The sequence below is a fragment of the Erpetoichthys calabaricus genome, chromosome 16 (assembly GCF_900747795.2).
Source record: "Erpetoichthys calabaricus chromosome 16, fErpCal1.3, whole genome shotgun sequence".
Taxonomy (NCBI): domain Eukaryota; kingdom Metazoa; phylum Chordata; class Cladistia; order Polypteriformes; family Polypteridae; genus Erpetoichthys; species Erpetoichthys calabaricus.
In genome coordinates this window covers 70,199,558-70,221,335 of record NC_041409.2, presented here as the reverse complement: position 1 = coordinate 70,221,335, position 21,778 = coordinate 70,199,558, and the positions used below count along the sequence as shown (strand labels likewise).

Here is a 21,778-nt window from a genome sequence, read left to right as displayed (position 1 = left end):
AAACAAAGCACGGTGTAAAACGTAAGTTTAAATTAAGTTTATAGAAATGCTCCCGCTGCGGATTGCAATAACATATTCGCGAGATAAAAGTTTAATGAGAAGACACGAGGTATAAACGAACCACACGCCGTGGCGCAACGTTAAGGGCAACAGTTTCAACCATTCTATGATCTGCTTCTCGCAACTGAAAGACGGCACATGGCGGATGTTAGCCGACTTGCTGACCGCAACGTTAGGGGCTTCAACTATGGCGCTGACGCCACATCTCAGTGCCAACACTTTGCAGACTCTACTTAAAAGACACGCCCTCCTCACTGGACAGTTAAAAAGACCAATCAAACTAACGATGACATCAAGTATTACCCAATCAAAAGTAGGAAAGGAGGCATCTTCATAAAATGCGTGTGGGATGATTTGCATGACACGCTGCTTTTAAAAAAAAATGATAAAAAAAATACGGGATAAATCCCGTCCAGTATTGATTCAAAACGGGACGCGCAATTTCATTCTCAAACGCGGCACGATTCCGTATTTTAAAGGACGGGTGGCAACCCTACAGTGCCAGGTAACCACCCATACAATCAGATTGTGATTCAGACTAGGAATGCAATGAATGTAATTACCCTGATCTACATACAAGGCGAAAGTCTTGCAACATTCAGAGATGATGGTTTGGGATAATTAGTACTTATTAAGTACACCATGGCACATAAACGAGCTTATGAAGCCTTGAACCGAAAAAAGCAAGATCTCAGAGATCGTAAAAAAAAAAAAAGGAGGTAATGTCGTTTTACTCGCTGTACATTTTAGTCAAACATTACCAGTTATTCCACGAGGGAGACCAGCAGATGAACTCAACGCGTGTTTAAAATCCATGCTTCTCCCACGCTCGGTTATATGTCGCGTGTTCTCGGGTAGGTACACCAAAAAATGTATACATTTAAGCATGTAATGGGCAAACAAAAAATGAGGTATACCCGAAGGCACTGCAGTAGTACTCAATGTAACTTTACTTCTTAAATGTTAATGTTTTACTGTTTAATAATTTATACGCTTCTTATATATTGTTCAAATTCTTTTATCAAAATACCAGTGACAGCGCAATGCACGATAACATGGAGTGAATACACCATACGCATCTGCCCACGGCCGCCCTGGTGTGCGCAGATAGGAGTTGATTCTAAAATAAAATAAACATAAAAAGAGTAATACAATCATCACCCATAAAGCGGATAGCAGACGTGACGTATTATATGTGTACCAGATTTCAAGTCAATAGGTGAAACGGTTTGCAAGCTACAGGTGATTTAAAATCCTGGACAGACCAACGAAAAGCCACGGTAGCAAATTATAGAAGAAGATTTTACTGTTTAATAATTTATATTTATTTGAAATGTGCTTCTTATATATTACTTCATATTCTCATATGATAATGATGTTAATGTTGTTTATATTGATTTCTATGTTATTGTAACTGCATCTATGTGTGTATATGTATGTATGTATGTATGTATGTGTGTATATATATATATATATATATAAAAAATATATGTGTATATGTATATATAATATATCTGTATATGTGTGTGTATATGTATATATATATGACAGCAACACTCATAACAATGACAACACAATTACATTGACAATCATGTTACGTTATTTTTAAAATGTTTCCTTTACTTTTTCATAACCTCTTTAACACACTACTTCTCCGCTGCGAAGCGCGGGTATTTTGCTAGTGTTTTATATACCACAAAAAGGTCAGGCAACTGTTTTTCTGCTAGAATCCACTATTTCTGTGTTTCTCTTACATTTTCTTTTACGTTTGCTTGATAAACATTTCTGTTGGACATGCATCCGTGTTTTAAACCTCTAATGGTTTTGCAGGAAGTAGAAGCCCATTCTAGTACTACTGTGTAGAATTCAAGGTATCACAGTCCGTTAAGTGAACAGTCCATTGCATTGTACGCGCCCTCATACTGGGACAGTTCAGCTTTGCCATTCAACCTGACCAGCATTTATTTGAGGTCTGGTAGGTAAATGGAACACTTTAAGCAAATTCACATGTAAATGAGAAGAACAGGAACCTCCACCAAATGTTGCTAAAACTAAGATTTAGATAGATAGATAGATATCTACTTTATTAATCCCAATGGGAAATTCACATTCTTCAGCAGCAGCATACTGATACAATAAATAATATTAAATTAAAGAATGATAATAATGCAGGTGAAAAACAGACAATGACTATGTATAATGTTAAATGTTAACGTTTACCCCCCCGGGTGGAATTAAAGAGTCGCATAGTTTGGGGGACGAACGATCTCCTCAATCTGTCAGTGGAGCAGGACAGTGACAGCAGTCTGTCGCTGAAGCTGCTCTTCTGTCTGGAGATGATACTATTAAGTAGATGCAGTGGATTCTCCATAATTGATAGGAGCCTGCTGAGCGCCCTTCGCTCTGCCACAGATGTTTAAACCTAGGCTTACTGAGCTCTTAGGCAGCAGTGCCAATCAGTGAACCACTGCGTCACAAAATCAGAACTCAGTTACAGTTGTCAACATTTTGGCATGCATTACTCATTAGTTAAGGGACTGCCAAAGGTCCAAATAGCACCAGGGTGATATGAGATGAGGCTAGGCATTCATTGTCTTAGAAGGTTTGAAAGCATCAATACATGCCCGTGTGGACAGGCAGGGGCCATGTGCCATATGTAACCCTAAGGTGAACTCACTGAATGTAAAATGCTTTGGTTTTTATCTGCATTTTCTAAGCAGTTCCCCTGAGTTAAGGCTATCTCGGATAGCTTAATGCGTTATACATTAAATGGCTTTAAGGTGCATGAATGTATTCTTGATGTTATTAATTTTGAGTTAGCAAGGAGGCTTGGTCTCAATTGCAAATTTTGCAGAGGAAATTATTGAATTAAATAGGTATTCAGAAATAGACTGGCACTGTCTAGTGATTTAAGAATATTATGATACATTATGCCAAATATCTATTTGTGCATATTTGTAAGTTTGTGTCTGTAACATGTATGAGCAGCTTATAAATATGTACTGTGTATCAGAACTGAGAACCGTACATACTTTTGATACAAACTGAATTACCCAGCTTCAGTCTTAATTAAATTATTACTACAGTATAACTCTGGATTCTATCAAAGTTTATCAATTAGCTGTGACAGCTGACTTTCCTTTAGGTTGTCACACTGCTGCAATCTTTTGTTCTTATTCTGGGTTTTTTTTATATAGAACTTGATAATGTCTTAAAGTACATTGCTTTAATGTACTCTGTTCCATGTTTAGGCTGGGAATTGTACTTTCATGTTGGGATGTTGCATGCAAAGATTCACAGAAGTAACCTTGTGTTCCATTGCAGATAAAGTCATGTAATTGTAGGGGTTTTTTTTGCTGGAAAAGGTTTAGGTTATGTGGTAGACTCGCATAGATGACAGTGAAGCATTGGAAGGCCAAGTGTGATGCACAAGAATAGGCAACTGCCTAGAATTTGTTTATTTGTTGGTACATATTTTTTGTTACACATAGCAGAATACAAAAACGTTTACTCTTTTAGTTGTTTGTCATTCACATCATTGAAATTAAAACAAAATACATTTGTGTTTTTATTACAGTCCATTCCAGTGTATAACTATGAACATTTTTCATAATCCAATCATGTCTTGTCCCATATTCTTTTTCAAGTCCATATATATTCCTTCCCAAATACTGCACTAAATCCCTTTTTTGTTTTCATACTTGCAACTCTTTTAGCCATTTCCTAATATCCACCAGTCCTCCTATCTCTCCTTAGCAGCTGAAAATCCCCATTTCCTCCCATTTCTTGCTACTTTAACTTCCACTTTCCTTTCCAAACACTTCTGCACCCACCTCCTCTCTCTGGGCACATTTCTTTTGTGTAAGAATACTACTAGCAATCCCATATTCTCTTCTTTGCCGTACTACTTAACATCCAGATCAACAAGACTTTCTTCTAAGGAACTCTCCTCTCCAACTCCACTTACAGTATATGACAAATAAACAGAGCCCTGTACCTTGCCCGGTAATCCCTCCACATCTGCCTAAAATCCTTGTTTGCGGCTGTTGTTATGGGACAAAATGAGTCATCACAAAGGGCTATGAATCTATAGTACTGCTTCTGAGTGTCAAACAGAGTGGAGTTTTTTTTTATTTAACCATTTTATCTACAAACATGGCAACTCAAAATTTGCTTCATGATTATTTGCAGAGATCCTCTCTTGTGTCACATTAGTGAGGAGTATTAATATACCCAATGTATCTACACCTTTCACACAAACCAGCCTAGTTTTTAGACACTAGACATAAAAATGAAAAATTTCAGGATGGCAGTGGTTACCAGTGCCAAGTCAATATTTTATAGTGAGTGACAAGCATGTAGCTAGCTGAATACAAAATGCACCTTATAGCTTTGTGATGAGCTACAAAACAACACATTGCAACTAACACCACGTGCAGGTGGCATCTGATTAGACAAATCGGAATTCATTCTTGAACATTCTGTAGTAGATGGTGATTCAGCAAGTACTGTCACAACACCAGTTCACTTGAGTTCATTTAGCTGGGAATGTCTGTACCTGGTGGGAGTCTCTGGGGCAGCCAGTTGGCCTAGGTCAGCAAATATGTGACAACAGATAATGCTAACAACCTAGGACTACCCAATCTGTGAGTTTTGGTTATCTATTACTGTTTTTGTCAACTGGCTATTTCTCAGTTCTGCGTGAATGGGAATTTCTATTTGCATAACACTTTTTTCTAATTTTTAGTTCCAGTTTCATTGTTTGTTTACCTTGACAGGTCTGTGTGTTAAAATGTTGAATGTTTTTGCACACGTCTTATCATTTATGTAAGCTTTTTGCCCCTGCACTCAATAAAGAGCATTATTACAAAATGATTTAAATTGAATTGAGCATCTTGCATTTTTTTTTTATCAAATTTTTGTTAGGTAGATAGAAAATTCAAGTTACATTTAATCAAACACAACTATGAAAACATCACTACAAAGGAAAACACTAATCCCATGTGCACCCACTCAACAGCCCCAAATAGCAAGTTTATCATGGAGGAGAAGAAGGCACAGCTGCACACAGGAAAAAGTAAATTGTGATTAAGTAGAACTCCCATCTTGGTAAGTCAAAATAAGTTATATTTATAATTGACACTTAGAAGTATTTTAGTCAGTCGTGCCATAATTCAGCTTCAGTTACCTCATGATGCTTAAGGTAGTAGAAATACTTTTTCCAGAAATAGTGAGTTAGGAAATTTCCAATTCAAAGCTGGGGCTAACTTTGCCCCGCTGGCAAGACAGAGAATGAGAGAGAGAGCAGAAAAATCCAAAAGAAAAAAAAAAAAGCGTGGAGTAAATGGGGTACTGAATTATAGGCGAGGACAGAAGAAAGAAACTGCTATGCAGCTCGACAAAAGGCTTGTTATCAAAAGCTTTGGGCAGAGTTAACAAGAAAAAATAAGAGTTTGAAGATTAGTGCATCTACTAGCTTGTCATTGCTGAAACTGTAGAAATCAGGAAGCAGTTCTACTGTACCTGGAATTTTTAAATCACTTTGGATTAAAGCGTCCACAGGACTAGTCACTGTTTGGTCAATTTACGTTAAGGCCCTAAACTAAGTAGTCCTATTGATTACAGAAATAAATTTTGATTTGGCAGATTTAATTGCCTTTATATATTATTATTATTAATATATATTATATATACTTATCTGAGACAGGTTTCTAATTTTTTAATAGACGCCTGAGGGCAGAATTTAAGGTACATGTCAAATCATTGTACGAAAGCAGATAAGACACCTTCAGCAGGATGAAGCAGGCTACTTTTAGCTTTGTTTGGGAGTTATCTCCTGGGAGAGGTTGATAATGTTTGCTGCAAACTGTACAGTACTGTGTTGAAATACAAAATCCGCACATCTACCGTTAGGCCCTCTAAATGCCTGGAAGAGGGACCTGGGAATTTTACATTGTCATGTTCTCTCATTATTTAGGAAGAGAATTTAAAAAATATTCAGTGTAAAGAATAGCATGTGAAAACATTTTGTGTTTTATTTGTAGAAGGATTGGCAGTATAATTCTATTTAACTTTAGCATTAGGCACTGTGGCTTAACTAGTTTGTATATTATAGTATTTTTTTAAATCAGGTTGCGCAGTGTTAGTGCTGCTGCTTTGCAGTAAGGAGACTGTGGAAGATTGTGGGTTCGCTTCCCACTTCCTCCCTGTGTGGATAGCGCTTTGAGTACTGAGAAAAGCGCTATATAAATGTAATGAATTATTATTATTATGAAACGTATATTGTTTATATGATGGTATGTCATCACAGTTTTAATAAGAGTATATGATAATAATAAATAATTCTTTGCATTTATATAGCGCTTTTCTCACTACTCAAAGCGCTCAGCAATTGCAGGTTAAGGGCCTTGCTTAAGGGCCCAACAGAGCAGAGTCTCTTTTGGCATTTACAGGATTCGAACCGGCAACCTTCCGATTGCCAGTGCAGATCCCTAACCTCAGAGCCACCGCTCCGCCGATAAAAATACAAAGTAAAAATCTTAATTTTTTATGGGAGAAGTAGTAAAAAAATTGACATGTAAACCAAGCAGTAGTGAAGAGATGTAGGACAGGTGGAATCAGTCGAGTTTTTGTTTCCATTATGTCATGTTCCAATACTTTGCAAAGAAAAGCACTGGAGAATTAGCCAGACAGTTTGCAACTACTAAAGGAGAGTAGATTCAGCACTGAAAGGATGAGTTAGTTTGCACCCTTGAGATTTTACTACCATTTAAATTCATTTTAGAAATGTAGCCAAGGGGTTAAAGGAAGAGGGACCATGCACTCATGCACCTGCTTGTATGGCCTGTCTTACAATGAAATACCACATACAAAATGAGCATGCCACCTTCAACTTTCTACCATTCTGGCAGCAGTAGCTAGAAAAAACACTGACTGTATAGTAATAGAAAAGACAAGTTACCAGTTAACATGACAGACAGCAAAGGCTTTTGGCCATTAATCAGTTATCCTAAGCAAGGATACCAAATTGTGTCTAGAGACATTTTTCCTATCTCAATAGAAATACATTTTACCAAGGAAATGCAAGAGCTAAAATCCACCTAGTCGCAGTCAGTGAGAATACACGTACGTTTTTGAAATTGTTGAGCACTGTTTGAAAAGCAATAATGTGCCTTTACATAGATAAAAGCTGACGGATGAAATTCTGGTGCTATGAACACAAAACTTTCAAGCCAGATATAAAGCTGTCAGCCAGGCTGAGATGCTAACTGCTGCTGTGTAGATATAAGGAGTGGCAGGCAATGTGGTTACATGTGTTAATTGTAATGCATGAAAATTGTGTCCGCTAATTTGCCACTCTTATTAACTGGGCTTCGGTTGCTGCCAGTGATAGTTAGCATGTACCTTAACCATTGCAGGATACTACCTCCGCATACCCCAAACATTGGTCTTAAGAGAGCGGCTGTTCTTGGATGCTCGCCTGACTCTGTTGATGATGTTGCTATTCCTAAAGCAAAATGCATGAAATGCTTTTTTGGTGATGTGAAATGAAGCGCTATATATCATGTTTTCACTAAATGTCGAAACATTCTCTTGTAATGCATTAATAAATCTTTTTAGAAATGTAATTCCTTGCATTGTGTATGTCAGTTTTTATTGATTAATTGTTATTAATTGATCAAAAGGGTTTGAATTTCATTTATATATGACTAGAATTTGTATCCTGAGAGTCCACTAAATAAATAAGTAGAAAAATCTATTAAATAAAGTGCAAGTACCAAAAGGAAGTAATGACTGACATAAAGAGCTGTACAAAATGTCTTATTTTCTGTAATGCAGTCATTAAAACATTATTAAAGAGGTGTTTTTTTTTTTTAATCAATTTCAGTTTTTTGTTTTTTTTTTTTTTTTACTTATCATTCCCACTTTCCTTCAATGAAGTAATAAAATAATAAACTAGCAGGGATAAAAAAGGTCAAGATCTATAACCAAAGTACTAGTTTTTCAGGCTCCTATTTGTGTTATTGTATTTAAAAAGATAATTTTCTTAAAGTTGCATTTGTCAGAACAACTCTTTGCTTAAAATGATTAAGAAACTGCTATATTTTGAATTTTGTATTTGTGTAAGGTAAACACTCTATTTTCAGCTGTTTGAGTCATATTTGTCAAAGTGGTCCTGCGGCGGTTATACTCGATTTGTGTTTCTCTGTACATATTCAAAGACTTGTATTTTTGTTACGCATGTCTTGCATGCCTAATCACCTGTTTATAGAAGCTTCAGTTTCACTGGGACCTTTCCCTGGATAACTGAGTTTGGAAGAGGAATGGATAGATGGAATATTAGCAGCCATACCGCGTGCACTTAAGCATGTTTTTGGGCCCAGCTAGTACTTGGAAAGGAGACCAACCAGGAGAGGCTTGTATTGCCGCTGGAAGAGGTGTTGTAGAAACCAACAGGGTTGCTTTCCCTGTGGTCTATATATGGATCCAAATGCCGCAGTGCAGTGACAGGGACACTATGCTGTGAAGATGACAACGTCTTTTAGATGAGACGTAAAGTCGAGGTCCTAACTCTCTGTTGTCATTAAAGGTCTCTGGGCGTCTTTCGTGAAGAGCAGGCTATATCCCGATGTCCAGGCTAAATTACCCTCTATGTCTTAGTCATTCTACCCCCCTAATCATTCCCTGTCTCTAATTGACTATCTCTCTCACCCTTTAACCACCTAATAGCTAATGTGTGGTGAGCATACTGGCACAAAATGGCTACACCAGGTGAATGCTGCACATTGTTGGTTGAAGTGGCTCCCCATTCTCTGTGTAAAGTACTTTGAGAAGTGAGAAAAGTGCAGTATAAAAGTAATTGTTACTATTATTATTGATATAATTTTATACAATAATTCATTTTTCCCTATATTGCAAAATGTTTCTTCAAGGATCAAAGAAGCTACTTGCTTGTTGACCTTTGCCCTTATGGTAGGTCTATAGTTTATTTTAATTATTTGGCCACACATGGTTGCTAGTGTCTGGCTGAACTAAGGATTGTTGTTATACTCCTAAAATACTAAAGCATTTTCTCCATATCTTGACCTTCTGAATTCTGACAGATTTTTTTTCTCTCTCCATTCAGTTTCCTGAATGCTTATGAAATGATCTATTATGTAGAGGTAGAGAGCCAATGAATGCACACTTCCCTGCTCTGACTTGAAGTTAACTGGCTGATTAGCATGATCCTATCTGTTGACTCCCAAGAGTTCCAGGGCTAATTTGATAAGACTGTTGCATTCTCTAAAGTATCCAAACAAAGCAGATTTAAATATAGAACATTCCAAAAGCATGCGTGATAGATGAAGTGGCAAGCCCAAATTCGGCCAGTATAAGTGGATGTGCCCTGTAACAGACTGCTGTGCCAGTTTGACTGCTAGAAACCTGAATGGGCTCTGGCTCCACACAGCCCTGTATAAGCAAGTAAAGAAAGTGAGTGGCTTAAAACTGAGCTTCAGTTAATCTGTCAACAGGGGCTTCAGAAAATGGATGGATGGATAGATAGATGGATGGAATGTTGTTTGGTGATTCCAAAATGTGGAGTGAGTGGGAACTGAAATGCTGTTCAGGGGGATGTTTCTCTGCCTTTTATTCAGTGTTTCCTGGAAAGGCTTCTTCCCACATGACCCTCCCTGAATTGGATTAAGCAGGTTCAAGAAAGATACCAAATGATTTTAAAAATTAAGTGGAAAACTATTGTTATGTTAGTGAATCCAAATATATAACACTGCAAATTCTCTTAAGAAATATCTACTGAAATGTGACCCTTGGACCAAGTGAGGTCTCCTCATAAGAAATATCTCTGTTGACCCCATTTACAAGTTGGCCCTCCATAAAAGAGCACAATAGGAGGAGGAGGAGCCTGGCATAACACACTGCTGTCCATTGTATGTCAGAAAGGGGCAGAATGCAGGAACTGGGTGTCACTTGGACTGTCCAAGCCTCCATTGTTTATTATCTGCTGTTTCCTTGTTTCCGCATTGGCAATTGATGGTTTTGGCAAGGGAAGAGGGATGTGGAGTGGGGAGTGAATGTTTATTGGGAATGGTACATCTCAGACATTTCTGCACTCTGTGCATTTGTTCCTATCTTATCCGTTCTGTTCTTCTGAATTTATGCCAATTGTTCATATCAGTGAATGGAACATTTCAGTTATTATATTAAAAAAAAAATGGTAATTTCTAACTTGGAATCCACCTGCAACTCCAAAACTCTTAATGTTCTATACTCGTATCCCTGAGAATATTCAAAGAAAAAATGATACAATACTGGCATGAGATCTTGAACCTAAATCTTTTCATAGCGGGAAGAATATTGGGCAAGCATAAGGGCGTTATTAAAAATGTGCTTACTCCTGTGTAACTCTGCCAGTTTTCAGCAAAGTAGCCAAAAAATATCGGATAATCCATCACTCCCCTAAGCTTTTGCAACACTTACTAACTGCCATGTAGTGTGAAGCTAAACACAGTTATTATGATTTTAAGCAAGAGGAGACCATCAAGCAGTTCAGATGGCACCGGGCCGGAGTGTCTGGGACTGCCATTTGAAGGATGTCTGATGTGACACACCCAGCCATTTTATGACTGGTGCAGTGACCCTTTAGTCGTAGTTTGCCTCCTGCTGTTATAAAGATTAGATTGCTGCAGCTTTGACTTACTCTGTGCACTCTCAGTAAAGTATGGATTTATTGACCTTGGGTCCTGCACAGCTGAGTTTATAGATATAATGTGCACTGCTGACAAAGTGCTGATAAATGAGAGAGATTTGTTTGGGGGATGGAGGGCAAGGGAGAGCTGACATGTGACTTAATGTAGTAATGTTAACATCTGTTAGTGACACTTCAAGGCACGACTAGAAGGGCCATTTGGACTAGTGAAGATTACATTTACCAGCAGTATTCTCCAGTGACTGCTTTAATGTTCGATTAACCAATCAATTTTGTGTATTAGAAATCACTTCTTCTTCACAGTTTAGAAGAATGACATCAAAGGACTTACTGTATAACACAGAAAGACACAAATCAGTTCCACTTTGTCTTTTGTTAAAATTCAGAAGTTGAACTTCCCAGTTTTTGTACCCATAAAGAGCATTGGAGAGATACCACAGCACACATCTTCTCCAAGTGTTTTTTTATTATCATACGTGTAGCACATCCACATATCTTTCACTCCAGTTTTCTCCTGCTTTAGTAAGATTTGCTGCCATACACAGCTTGATACAAACAAATTTCAACATGCCATGCTACTCTAGTGGATCACTCCTAATGTTGTGCACCATAGTTGACCTGCTCTGCCTCTGATGTCTAATGGTTATACCTATGAAAACCTTTTGTCGGCGACAAATGGGAAGTTCATTGCTGTAAAGTTTTGTTTCTATTTTTAAGTATTTAAGCTAAATGTCTATTGTATTTAGCCTACCTGTATTTGCCGCATAAATCATTGCCAGAGTTATGTTATTTATTATATACAGTATTAAACATCCTATGAATTACAGGCTGCTTAATTTGGGTTGATGGGTCCCTACAAGTTTCATGTAAAGATTTAAGTGGCTTTGAACAGGGCATTTTTTTCCATTAGGGAGCTTATCAAAAACTGAAACTGTGCTTTGGTTTTTCTGCATGACCTTTATAAGTTTTATCATAACTGGACCACCACCCAAAAATCAACAAGCCAATGCTGATCAAGTGGAAGAAGATAACAGCTAACCTTGGCGTACCATAGTGGGGCAAAGAAGGCAGGCATATTAGAGCACATACTGTTACTGCTTTATATATAGTCACAAGCTGATTACACTGTATGACATAACACAATTTCAATCCTTTTACCTTTTAAATTTGGATAAGAGAAAATAAACACCAATCACATAAAGGCTAAAAATATTTCACTTGGTCTGAAACATCCATGTTCTGCAAACTCAGACTGATAAGAGATTCGCAAATGACAAAACACCATGAATCCATAGATTCTTCCAGCCAGGTGTCAGCGTCCAAGTTGGTAATGGCAGTGTAATGGTGTGTATTTACAATGACTGTATGTAGCACATATTTGGTCCCTTCATGCAATACAAATAGAGCAGCATTTAAAAAACACAGAATGTCTTACTATTGGCTTCTCAGTCATGTGTGTCTCTTTATGGCAGGAGCGTGGCCATTTGTAAATGGTCTTTTTTCACCAGGATAAAACTCAAAAGGCTAAGAAAGTCTTGAAATTTTTCACTAACTCAGTTTCTCACTTGCCATCTGCTTTTTTTGCGAGAGTTGCAGTGTGCAGAGCTGGACAGTGTAGGCTGCCTTATGTGTTAACCAAGAAAAACTGCTCCTTTCACATCGCTGTATAAGTATTAGGATAATGGAACTGGCATTGGTTTTGCATCACATGCTAGTAACTTGGAGTTGAGTAAAAGGTAACTTAAGTTTGTTTCAGTGCATGGATGCTTTAGTGTGATTTTTGTATTTCAACTCTACCATCCTAGGTGAACAAAAATATTAGTTGATTATAATTTTGTAGCATTCTCAAACCCCTTAATCTCCCTCAAACCTCAAATCTTAATTAATGTCATGGGAGGCTATACATTAGGGAAAGGTTTAATCCTAGTCATATTAGAATTGAAACTATTAAAACACCACATCCCACAAAGAAGTGGTCGTGCTGACGTGGGATATTTCGCTATTGCCACTCTCTACTCATGCTATCACTCTTAATCACAGGATTTTCTTCCTGTGTGTTTAAGTGAGCAACAGTTAATACCCCAATGTGGCAAATTATTCTAGTGTAATAGTAAACTGTGTTTTAAACTATGCTGAAAAATAATTTATACACTGATAACCATCCATCCTCTTCCGATTATCTGAGATCAGGTCGCGGGGGCAGCAGCTTGAGCAGAGATGCCCAGACTTCCCTCTCCCAGGCCACTTCTGCTAGCTCTTCCAGGGGAATTCTGAGGCGTTCTTAGGCCAGCCGAGAGACATAGTCCCTCCAGCGTGTCCTGGGTCTTCCCCGCAGCCTCCTCCCGGTTAGACGTGCCCGGAACACCGCACCAGGGAGGCTTCCAGGAGGCATCCTGATCAGATGCCCGAGCCACCTCATCTGACTCCTCTCGATGTGGAGTAGCAGTGGCTCTACTCTGAGCTCCTCCCGGATGGCCGAGCTTCTCACCCCATCTTTAAGGGAAAGCCCAGACACCCAGCAGAGGAAACTCATTTCAGCCACTTGTTTTCGCGATCTCGTTCTTTCGGTCACTACCCATAACTCATGACCATAGGTGAGGGTAGGAACGTAGATCGACTGGTAAATTGAGAGCTTTGCCTTGCGGCTCAGCTCCTTTTTCACCATGACAGACCGATGCAGAGCCTGCATCACTGCGGACGCTGCACGGAACCGCCTATCGATCTCCCACTCTATTCTTCCCTCTCTCGTGAACAAGGCCCTGAGATACTTGAACTCCTCCACTTGGGGCAGGATCTCGCTCCCAATCCTGAGAGGGCACTCCACCCTTTTCCGGCTGAGAACCATGGTCTCGGATTTGGAGGTGCTGATTCCCATCCCAGCCACTTCACACTCGGCTGCGAACCGATCCAGAGAGAGCTGAAGATCATGGCCTGATGAAGCAAACAGAACAACATCATCTGCAAAAAGCAGTGACCCAAACCTGAGCCCACCAAACCAGACCCCCTCAACGCCCTGGCTGTGCCTAGAAATTCTGTCCATAAAAGTTATGAACAGAATTGGTGACAAAGGGCAGCCCTGGCGGAGTCCAACTTTCACCGGAAACAGGTTCGACTTAATGCCGGCAATGCGGACCGAGCTCTGACACTGGTTGTACAAGGACCAAACAGCCCTTATCAGGGGGTCCGGTACCCCATACTCCTGGAGCACCCCCCACAGGATTCCCCGAGGGATACGGTTGAACGCTTTTTCCAAGTCCACAAAACACATGTAGACTGGTTGGGCAAATTCCCATGCACCCTCCAGGACTCTGCTAAGGGTGTAGAGCTGGTCCACTGTTCCGCGACTAGTACGAAAACCACACTGTTCCTCCTGAATCCGAGGTTCGACTATCTGACAGACCTTCCTCTCCAGGACCCCCGAATAGACTTTTCCAGGGAGGCTGAGGAGTGTGATCCCTCTGTAGTTGGAATATACCCTCCGGTCCCACTTCTTAAAGAGAGGGGACCACTACCCCGGTCTGCCAATCCAGAGGCACTGTCCCCGATGTCCATGCGATGTTGCAGAGGCGTGTCAACCAAGACAGTCCTACGAAATCCAGAGCCTTGAGGAACTCCGGGCGTATCTCGTCCACCCCTGGGGCCCTGCCACCAAGGAGTTTTTTGACCACCTCGGTGACCTCAGTCCCAGAGATGGGAGAGCCCACCTCTGAGTCGAGGTCAGCAGCGCACCATCCCTAACATATACAGTGTTGACACTGCACTGCTTCCCCCTCCTGAGACACCGGATGGTGGACCAGAATCTCCTCGAAGCTGCCCGAAAGTCGTTCTCCATGGCCTCCTCAAACTCCTCCCACGCCCAAGTTTTTGCCTCAGCCGCAATCTGCTTGGCCTCCCGGTACCTGTTAGCCGCCTCTGGAGTCCCACAGGACAAAAGGGTTGTGTAGGACTCCTTCAGCTTGACGGCATCCCTCGCTGCCGGTGTCAACCAACGGGTTCGGGGATTGCCGCCACAACATGCGCCAACCACCTTACGGCCACAGCTCCTGTCAGCCGCGTCAACAATAGAGGCACGGAACATGGCCCATTCAGACTCAATGTTCCCCACCTCCCTCGGGACGTGGTCGAAGTTCTACCGTAGGTAGGAGTTGAAGCTACTTCTGACAGAGGACTCTGCCAGACGTTCCCAGCAGACCCTCACAATGCATTTGGGCCTACCAGACCTGACCAGCATGCTTCCCCACATTGAAGCCAGCTCACCACCAGGTGGTGATCAGTTGACAGCTCCTCCCCTCTCTTCACTCATTGAATCAGTCGATCATCGAACTGAGGCCTAGGGTGTCCTGGTGCCAGGTGCACATATGAACACCCCTATGCCTGAACATGGTGCTCATTATGGAAAATCCGTGGCGAGTACAGAAGTCCAATAACAAAACACCACACCCTCCTCGAGCCACCACTTTATTGTGGTGGAGGGGTTTGCGTGTCCCAATGATCCTAGGAGCTCTGTTGTCAGGGGCTTTATGTCCCTGGTAGGGTCACCCAAGGCAAACTGGTCTTAGGTGAGGGACATGACAAAGAGTGGTTCAGAAAACCTCCTATGATGCATACAAACATTGGATGGCATTTTCCCTCACCCAGATGCAGGTCACCGGGGTCCCCCTCTGGAGCCAGACCTGGGGTATCCTTCAATAAGGGCGCGCACAAAAAGGCGAGCTTCAAAAGGGCGACCTCAATTGGGCGCGGCGAATAAAGGCGCGCGTAACAGTGAGCTTCAAAAGGGCGATAATAATAGATAATAATAAAATATCTACGTGGCATTGCACATAATCTACAGCTTCAAGTGTAACACAACAATGAGTTAGAGCAGAAAACAACGAAATATAGAGAGCTTTAATTTTTTGAAGTTCATGCATGTTTTAATATTCTTGCTTTCGCCTTTTTATACGTTCAATCATTGCCTTTATCTAATAAATTTTCTGTAATAATTTTGTTGCGTTTGCCTTTATTCGCTGCGCCCAATTGAGGTCGCCCTTTTGAAGCTCGCCTTTTTGTGCGCGCCCTTATTGAATAGAACCAGACCTGGAGGTCGGACTCGATGGTGAGTGCCTGGTGGCCGGGCCTGCACCCATGGGGCTTGGCCGGGCACAGCCCGAAGAGGCAACATGGGTCCCCCTTCCCATGGGCTCACCCCCTGTAGGAGGGGCTAAGGAGGTCGGGTGCTGTGTGAGTCGGGTGGTGGCCAAAGGCGGGGGACCTTGACAGTCCGATTCTCGGCTACAGAAGCTGGCTCTTGGAATGTGGAGTGTCACCTCTCTGAAGGAGAAGGAGTCTGAGCTAGTGCGCGAGGTTGAGTGGTTCTGGCTAGATATAGTGAGGCTCACCTCGATGCACAGTGTGGACTCTGGAACCAGTTCCCTTGAGAGGGGCTGGAGACTCTACACTGATAACCAGTTGTTTTTATTCTCTACTGCTGATCTGTCATCTGTGACAGCTTCATAGGTACAATGTGGTTTTATTGAGAATAGGTAATAAAGTAGAATCCCCTCTCCACTCTCATCGTGATTTTTATTTCAAAGATATAGCCACATTCTGCCAAGAAGTTAATGTAAGAATTTCAGAAAGTTTCTCTGAATTCTGGTTAAAGGGGAATGAACCTCACTGTGATTCAATCCTTCCTCAAATGCAGGTTTTCCTGCACCAGCAGTATGTGGATTACAGGGCTACATTATACTAGGGATCCAGAAAGGTTTTTGTTTTCTTTATATTTGGTATACACCCTTTACGTCATCTTTTCAATTTCTAAAGCGCCCACCAATTTTCTGACCTCATAGATACCATTCACATGCAGTAAAGTGTCAATGTATTTATTCATTTTCTTCTATGTAATTTCTACTCTCTTATTAATGTGTTTATTGAATTGTAAAGTGTCCTTGAGTGTATGAAAGGCACTACATAAATAAAACATTATTATTATCATTATTATGTGGTTTATTCCACCTGTTATGCTGTTGAAAGATTTTAGCAAATAGGACACATTACCTGCAGTTATGACATTTTGAAAATGACTCGATATTGTGTACTAAAATCTCCCTGTTTTCATGAAAGAGGAGTATTTTTTCAATAGTCTACCATCATGCTCTCTTGGGACTGCTGCTGCTATTTTAAATACAGCCATGCAGAATTGTTTCTTCCTGCTGTGTTTGCATGCTCTTGTTTTCAACAACAGTGCATGATGTAGCACAACTGCATTAAATTGATATGTTTGCTTTGTCCAATCCACAAGGATTTTGTGGCTGGTAGGTCATTTATTTACACAGTAGGCCCAACATGAGTTATGTTTTATTTTATGACTACAATGTTAATTTAGATTTCTGTATGTACTTGATAGTAATTACCAATTTTTTTTTTTTTTTTTTTTAACCTAGGCCTCATCGATGACTATAGCCATGTGTTTATGACTTGTATTAGATACTACATTCCTCACTAACTGCCAAGTTCTTTAAAGTAGCTGCTTGACAGTAAGTGTACACACCAGAGCAAAAAACACTTAATATATATTCTTCTGTACTGTACAGTATTGTTTGCACATGTGTCCCATCTGAATGGTAATTGGCAATTTTGTAAAGAGATTTGAAAACAATTAGCCAGTAAAGGTGAAGTAAGTTAGTTAATTAAACTGTAAGTAGACACTTGTGAGCTGAAAAATACATCCAACATTGCTGATTACTTTCATAAGATTGATGACTGGAAAAAATAATCAAACAGAAGGAGCCAGTGGAGAAACTGCCTATTAGGTAGAAAGGCTCAAGTCGCACATTTTATAGCAAATGGTTGGCATGACTACATGGCAGCTCCACATAGATACCAGTTGCCTGATCTGTCAGAATATGTTGATGAATGTAAGGTGTCCAGTGCAATTCCTTAAGCTGGAATACAGTGTATATTTGCAATTGACTTTTCCCATTGTAATGTGAAAATCAGGATAAGTTAGAATTATTCACTCAATAGGTCAAAGGCAGGATTTGAACTGACGACCTTGAGGTTTAAAATCCAGTGCCCTGTCCACAATATCAGAATGTCCGCCTAAATGGAGCATCTAAAGCCAGTTATTATGACAAGATCCTTGCACTTTCTGGATCTCTTGACAGTATGTGGTACATCATTGCACAACCAGCTTTATCGGGTTTTTGAATGTTGCCAGAATTTAGTACAAGGCAGAAGCCAGCTATGTCCAGTTCTCCAGTGAATATAACATGAACATATTGAATAATGCCTGTTGAACCAATGTCAGGCAGGCATGATTTTAACAGATGGTTTCTGACTACAAAGTAGTAAAATAAGGACATTGCAAACTGCAAACCTTTCTGTTGGAGCTGTCCACGTTGACGTACAGTGCAGTCTTTATGCACTTATTCTGGGGTTGTTTTATACATTTGAAACTCTGATCTGATTATTCTGTAGTTTCTCACTAATACAGAAGCTTTTCATCCATAACAGAAACTGGACACTGGCACCCACTGACTTCCATCCTTATTCCTATAAATGTTTTCTCCAGGTTTGGGGGAAAACTAACCATTTGAGCTGACCTTCACAATATAATAATATTTTCACAGTTGAAGTTAGAAGAATAAAAGGGATTCATTTTAATATTTTTGTAATTATTGTTTTTGTGTTGCACACTGCATTCACATTTAATGTTATTTCCATTATAGTGCTAAAAGGAGCCAAGGATAATATGAGCATTGGATGAAGTACATAGCACATAGAGACACCTCTAGCTGGACTGGATCTTCCATATTTCACTAAAGATTTGACTCTCTTGCCTGTGTTTGCTTGATTGCAGGTACCTTCTGGAACAAGATTTCCCTGGCATGAGGATTGGTCCTGAGCCAACAACAGATTCTTTTATTGCAGTGATGTATGGCGAAAAGGAGGGAGTCATTCCTGGCAATGCTCTGGTGGTCGATCCTAAAAAGCCTTTCCGGAAGCTGAATTCTTTTGGCAACGCCTTTCTGAACAGGTTGGTCTTACTGCCTATTTAGATTTGTTTATTTCTTGATGTTGTTCAGAAAGTACATGATTCAATCTGCTAAACTGCATGTCTCGTCTCTTGTTTCTGTTTGGCAACCAGGCTGTGTTGCTCTGAACTGGTAGATGCAATAGGGTTGTTAGCTTTTTATCTGATATCCGCTATCCTCTGCTTTGTCTTCTGCCAGAAACAGCAGTCCCTCAAGGACTTCATTTTGAAGAGCCTTTATTGGAGTATGAAACCTTAGGGTAGTATGTCTGGTTGTTTTTTTTTTTTTCTGATTTAGTTGCCAAGGGCAGCATGCACTAGTGACTTCTTTAGTTTAACCCTTCAACACCAGCCGCAAATTATAGTGGCATTATTGTTAAAGAGCTGGCCTTCCGCTCAAAAAATTTTGCCAGCAGGATCAATGATATCCCTTTTTTGTATAACTTATCTAATGCTGTATTCTTGCGTTAGTGAGCTCACATTATACCTGTCATGTAGGCCAGCTTGATGTAATATCTTTTTGGAGGGTGCTATTGAAATGTCACAATTACAGACATGTCCAGTGCATTTCCTTGCCTTACCAGTATGGCTAGATTTTCTGACCTAGCCTGTTTTTCTCTTGAGTATAAACATACATGTGAGAGGGTCTTACACCCAGTTTGATGCGCCAGATCAATCTGTGAATCTCTGACAAAGTAAACCAGTAATCTCTCCATTCACATGCATTATTCCAAGAATTACCTGGAACAGGAATTAATTTGTTACTAAGAGGACATTTCCCATCCAATGTTTTTTTCTGCAAAAGCAGAAAATCTAAATTTTTCTAAAACTGATAATACCCAGAAACCTTCCTCCATGCTATTTTAATTTTTCAGATTCCATGTACAGTATGTATATAATTCTATATTTCAGTATTTTCTCCTTCTCTAGTTGGCTTCTCCTTTTCCCTTGTTGTTTATTCATAAAGTATAAATTAATTTTCATCCCAGTCAAGTGTATACAGTATATTGTCTATGATTTATTTTGTTTCATTGCATTTTCCCACTACTGTAATACATCAACTCTGAGAATCAGAAGTTATCTCAAAAGCCAGGTAAAGTATTGCTTCGAGTCAGAATTCCTCTTCTTCTATTTTAATACATGTCTAACTTTTTAGCATAACTCAATCTTTAATATATAAAAATTGTAGAATACTGCAAACCTAACCTGCAGTTGTCAACTTTGCTCATTTTCACTAGCAGGTGAGGATTTGATTAAGTAAATCTTCACACAGGTTCATATTAAAAAAAAAAAACAAAAACAAAAAAAAAAAACAATGTATATTTAGATATATCTGCTAAATTCTCTGGGAACCACTTGTAACATACCAGAGGGCACAATTAATCTTATTTCTTTACTAAAATATATTGCAAACTAGGACAAATGATTTAAGTAATATCTCTAGAATCAATGACGACAATCACAAATTACCCACCACTGAGCTGTACAAAAAACATTGGGATTGCTCAATAAGCATGTCATTCTAATTAAAAACATGGCTAACAGACTTAATAAGATGTTAGTATTACAAATACATATGAAGGAAGCTCAAATACTATCACAGAAATCGCTAGTGCAAACTAATGAAAACTCAAATGAATACAGAGAAATAAGCATCATTTCTAAGGAATATTATGTAGTACTAGGGTGTTGTACCGTGTTAGCCATTATGAATGTAGAGAAAAGCCAAGCAAAATGACACCTTTTATATTGTAAAAGCTTGCATATTGTAATCTTTCTAGTTAGCCAATAAAAGGTGTCATTTTGCTTGGCTTTTCTCTAAGGAATATTATAAAATATTGAATATGTTAGAGTTCAGTGAAAGCAAAACCCTGACTAGGAGTGTTTTTGTTTTTTTTTCTTACTTTTTGAAAAAAATAAAATATCGTAGCTTTAAGAGAATGTATAGAGTAGCTGGATAGACCTTTAAAGCTCACTGAAATATAGTACTCCTAAAATATGGGAAGCTGCAGATCCAGATGTTATCCAGTAGAACGTTTCTCCCATACTGCACATGGAAGCGAGAAAAACAACCTTTTACCAGAAACGCTGTGCCATGTGTCAGTTACAGCTTTTTCTAAGAACAAAATAATAAATTTTAGGGTGTGTATACTCCAGGTCAATTTCTTTATTAAATAACATTACAATTTAGGCCAAACACTCTACTGATAGATTAGGAAGAGTGTTTACTAATATAGTATAAGAATTTCACTATACTCTATGCACATGACAAAAATGACCTATAAACCTATGATTTCACTTGGTCGAACAGTATTTGGTTTACAATCCACAAAGGATTATAATTCATGCATGTGGCGCAGTAGTATCGCTGCTGCCTTGCAGTAAGGAGATCATGGGTTTGTGTACCGGGTCCTCCTCCATGGAGAGCTCTTTGAGTAGTGAGAACAGCATTCGATAAATGTAAAGAATTATTCATCACTATCCAATCTGTGGGGCACCTTTAACATAATATGTACTCCTGTAGCAACAGAGCTCCCTGATTTTTTTTGCCATCTCTGGATGTATAAAAATCTTTTAATATAGTTGAATGGGGTTATATTTAATTTTGGATTTGAACTAAATATATGTGAATGGATTAAATAATTTTTATTATAGAAATTCCAGTTTGTCTAAACCAGGGATCTCCAACACGTCGCTCGTGAGCTACCGGTATCTCCCAACCCCTTTCCAAGTAGCTTGCCAAAGGGTTAATGAATCCTACATAAATTTGAAAACTTGATTAGCCAAATTAGGGGTGGGCGATCTTTCCAAAAAGCCATATCGCGATCCTTTTAACACAATATCACGATCCACAATCTGAATTTCAGTCTATCTTTTCAATGTGGCATACACTTAAGAGAATATCCGGACTCAAACTCATTGAGACCTAAATAACACTTTATTTTAAATATCAAACAAAAGTTGAATTCAGTTGTTCTCTTGTTCGCTAGCTA

The 21,778-nt window shown here is 39.5% G+C and overlaps 1 protein-coding gene across 1 annotated transcript in view; it reads left to right on the top strand.

Moving 5' to 3' along the window:
* Positions 1-21,778, top strand: part of ehd4 (EH-domain containing 4) — a 60,593-nt gene that overhangs the window by 14,000 nt on the left and 24,815 nt on the right. The window contains exon 2 of the mRNA XM_028821194.2: positions 18,612-18,788. Coding sequence (XP_028677027.1) covers positions 18,612-18,788 — 177 coding nt within the window. The remainder of the gene's footprint in view (positions 1-18,611; positions 18,789-21,778) is intronic.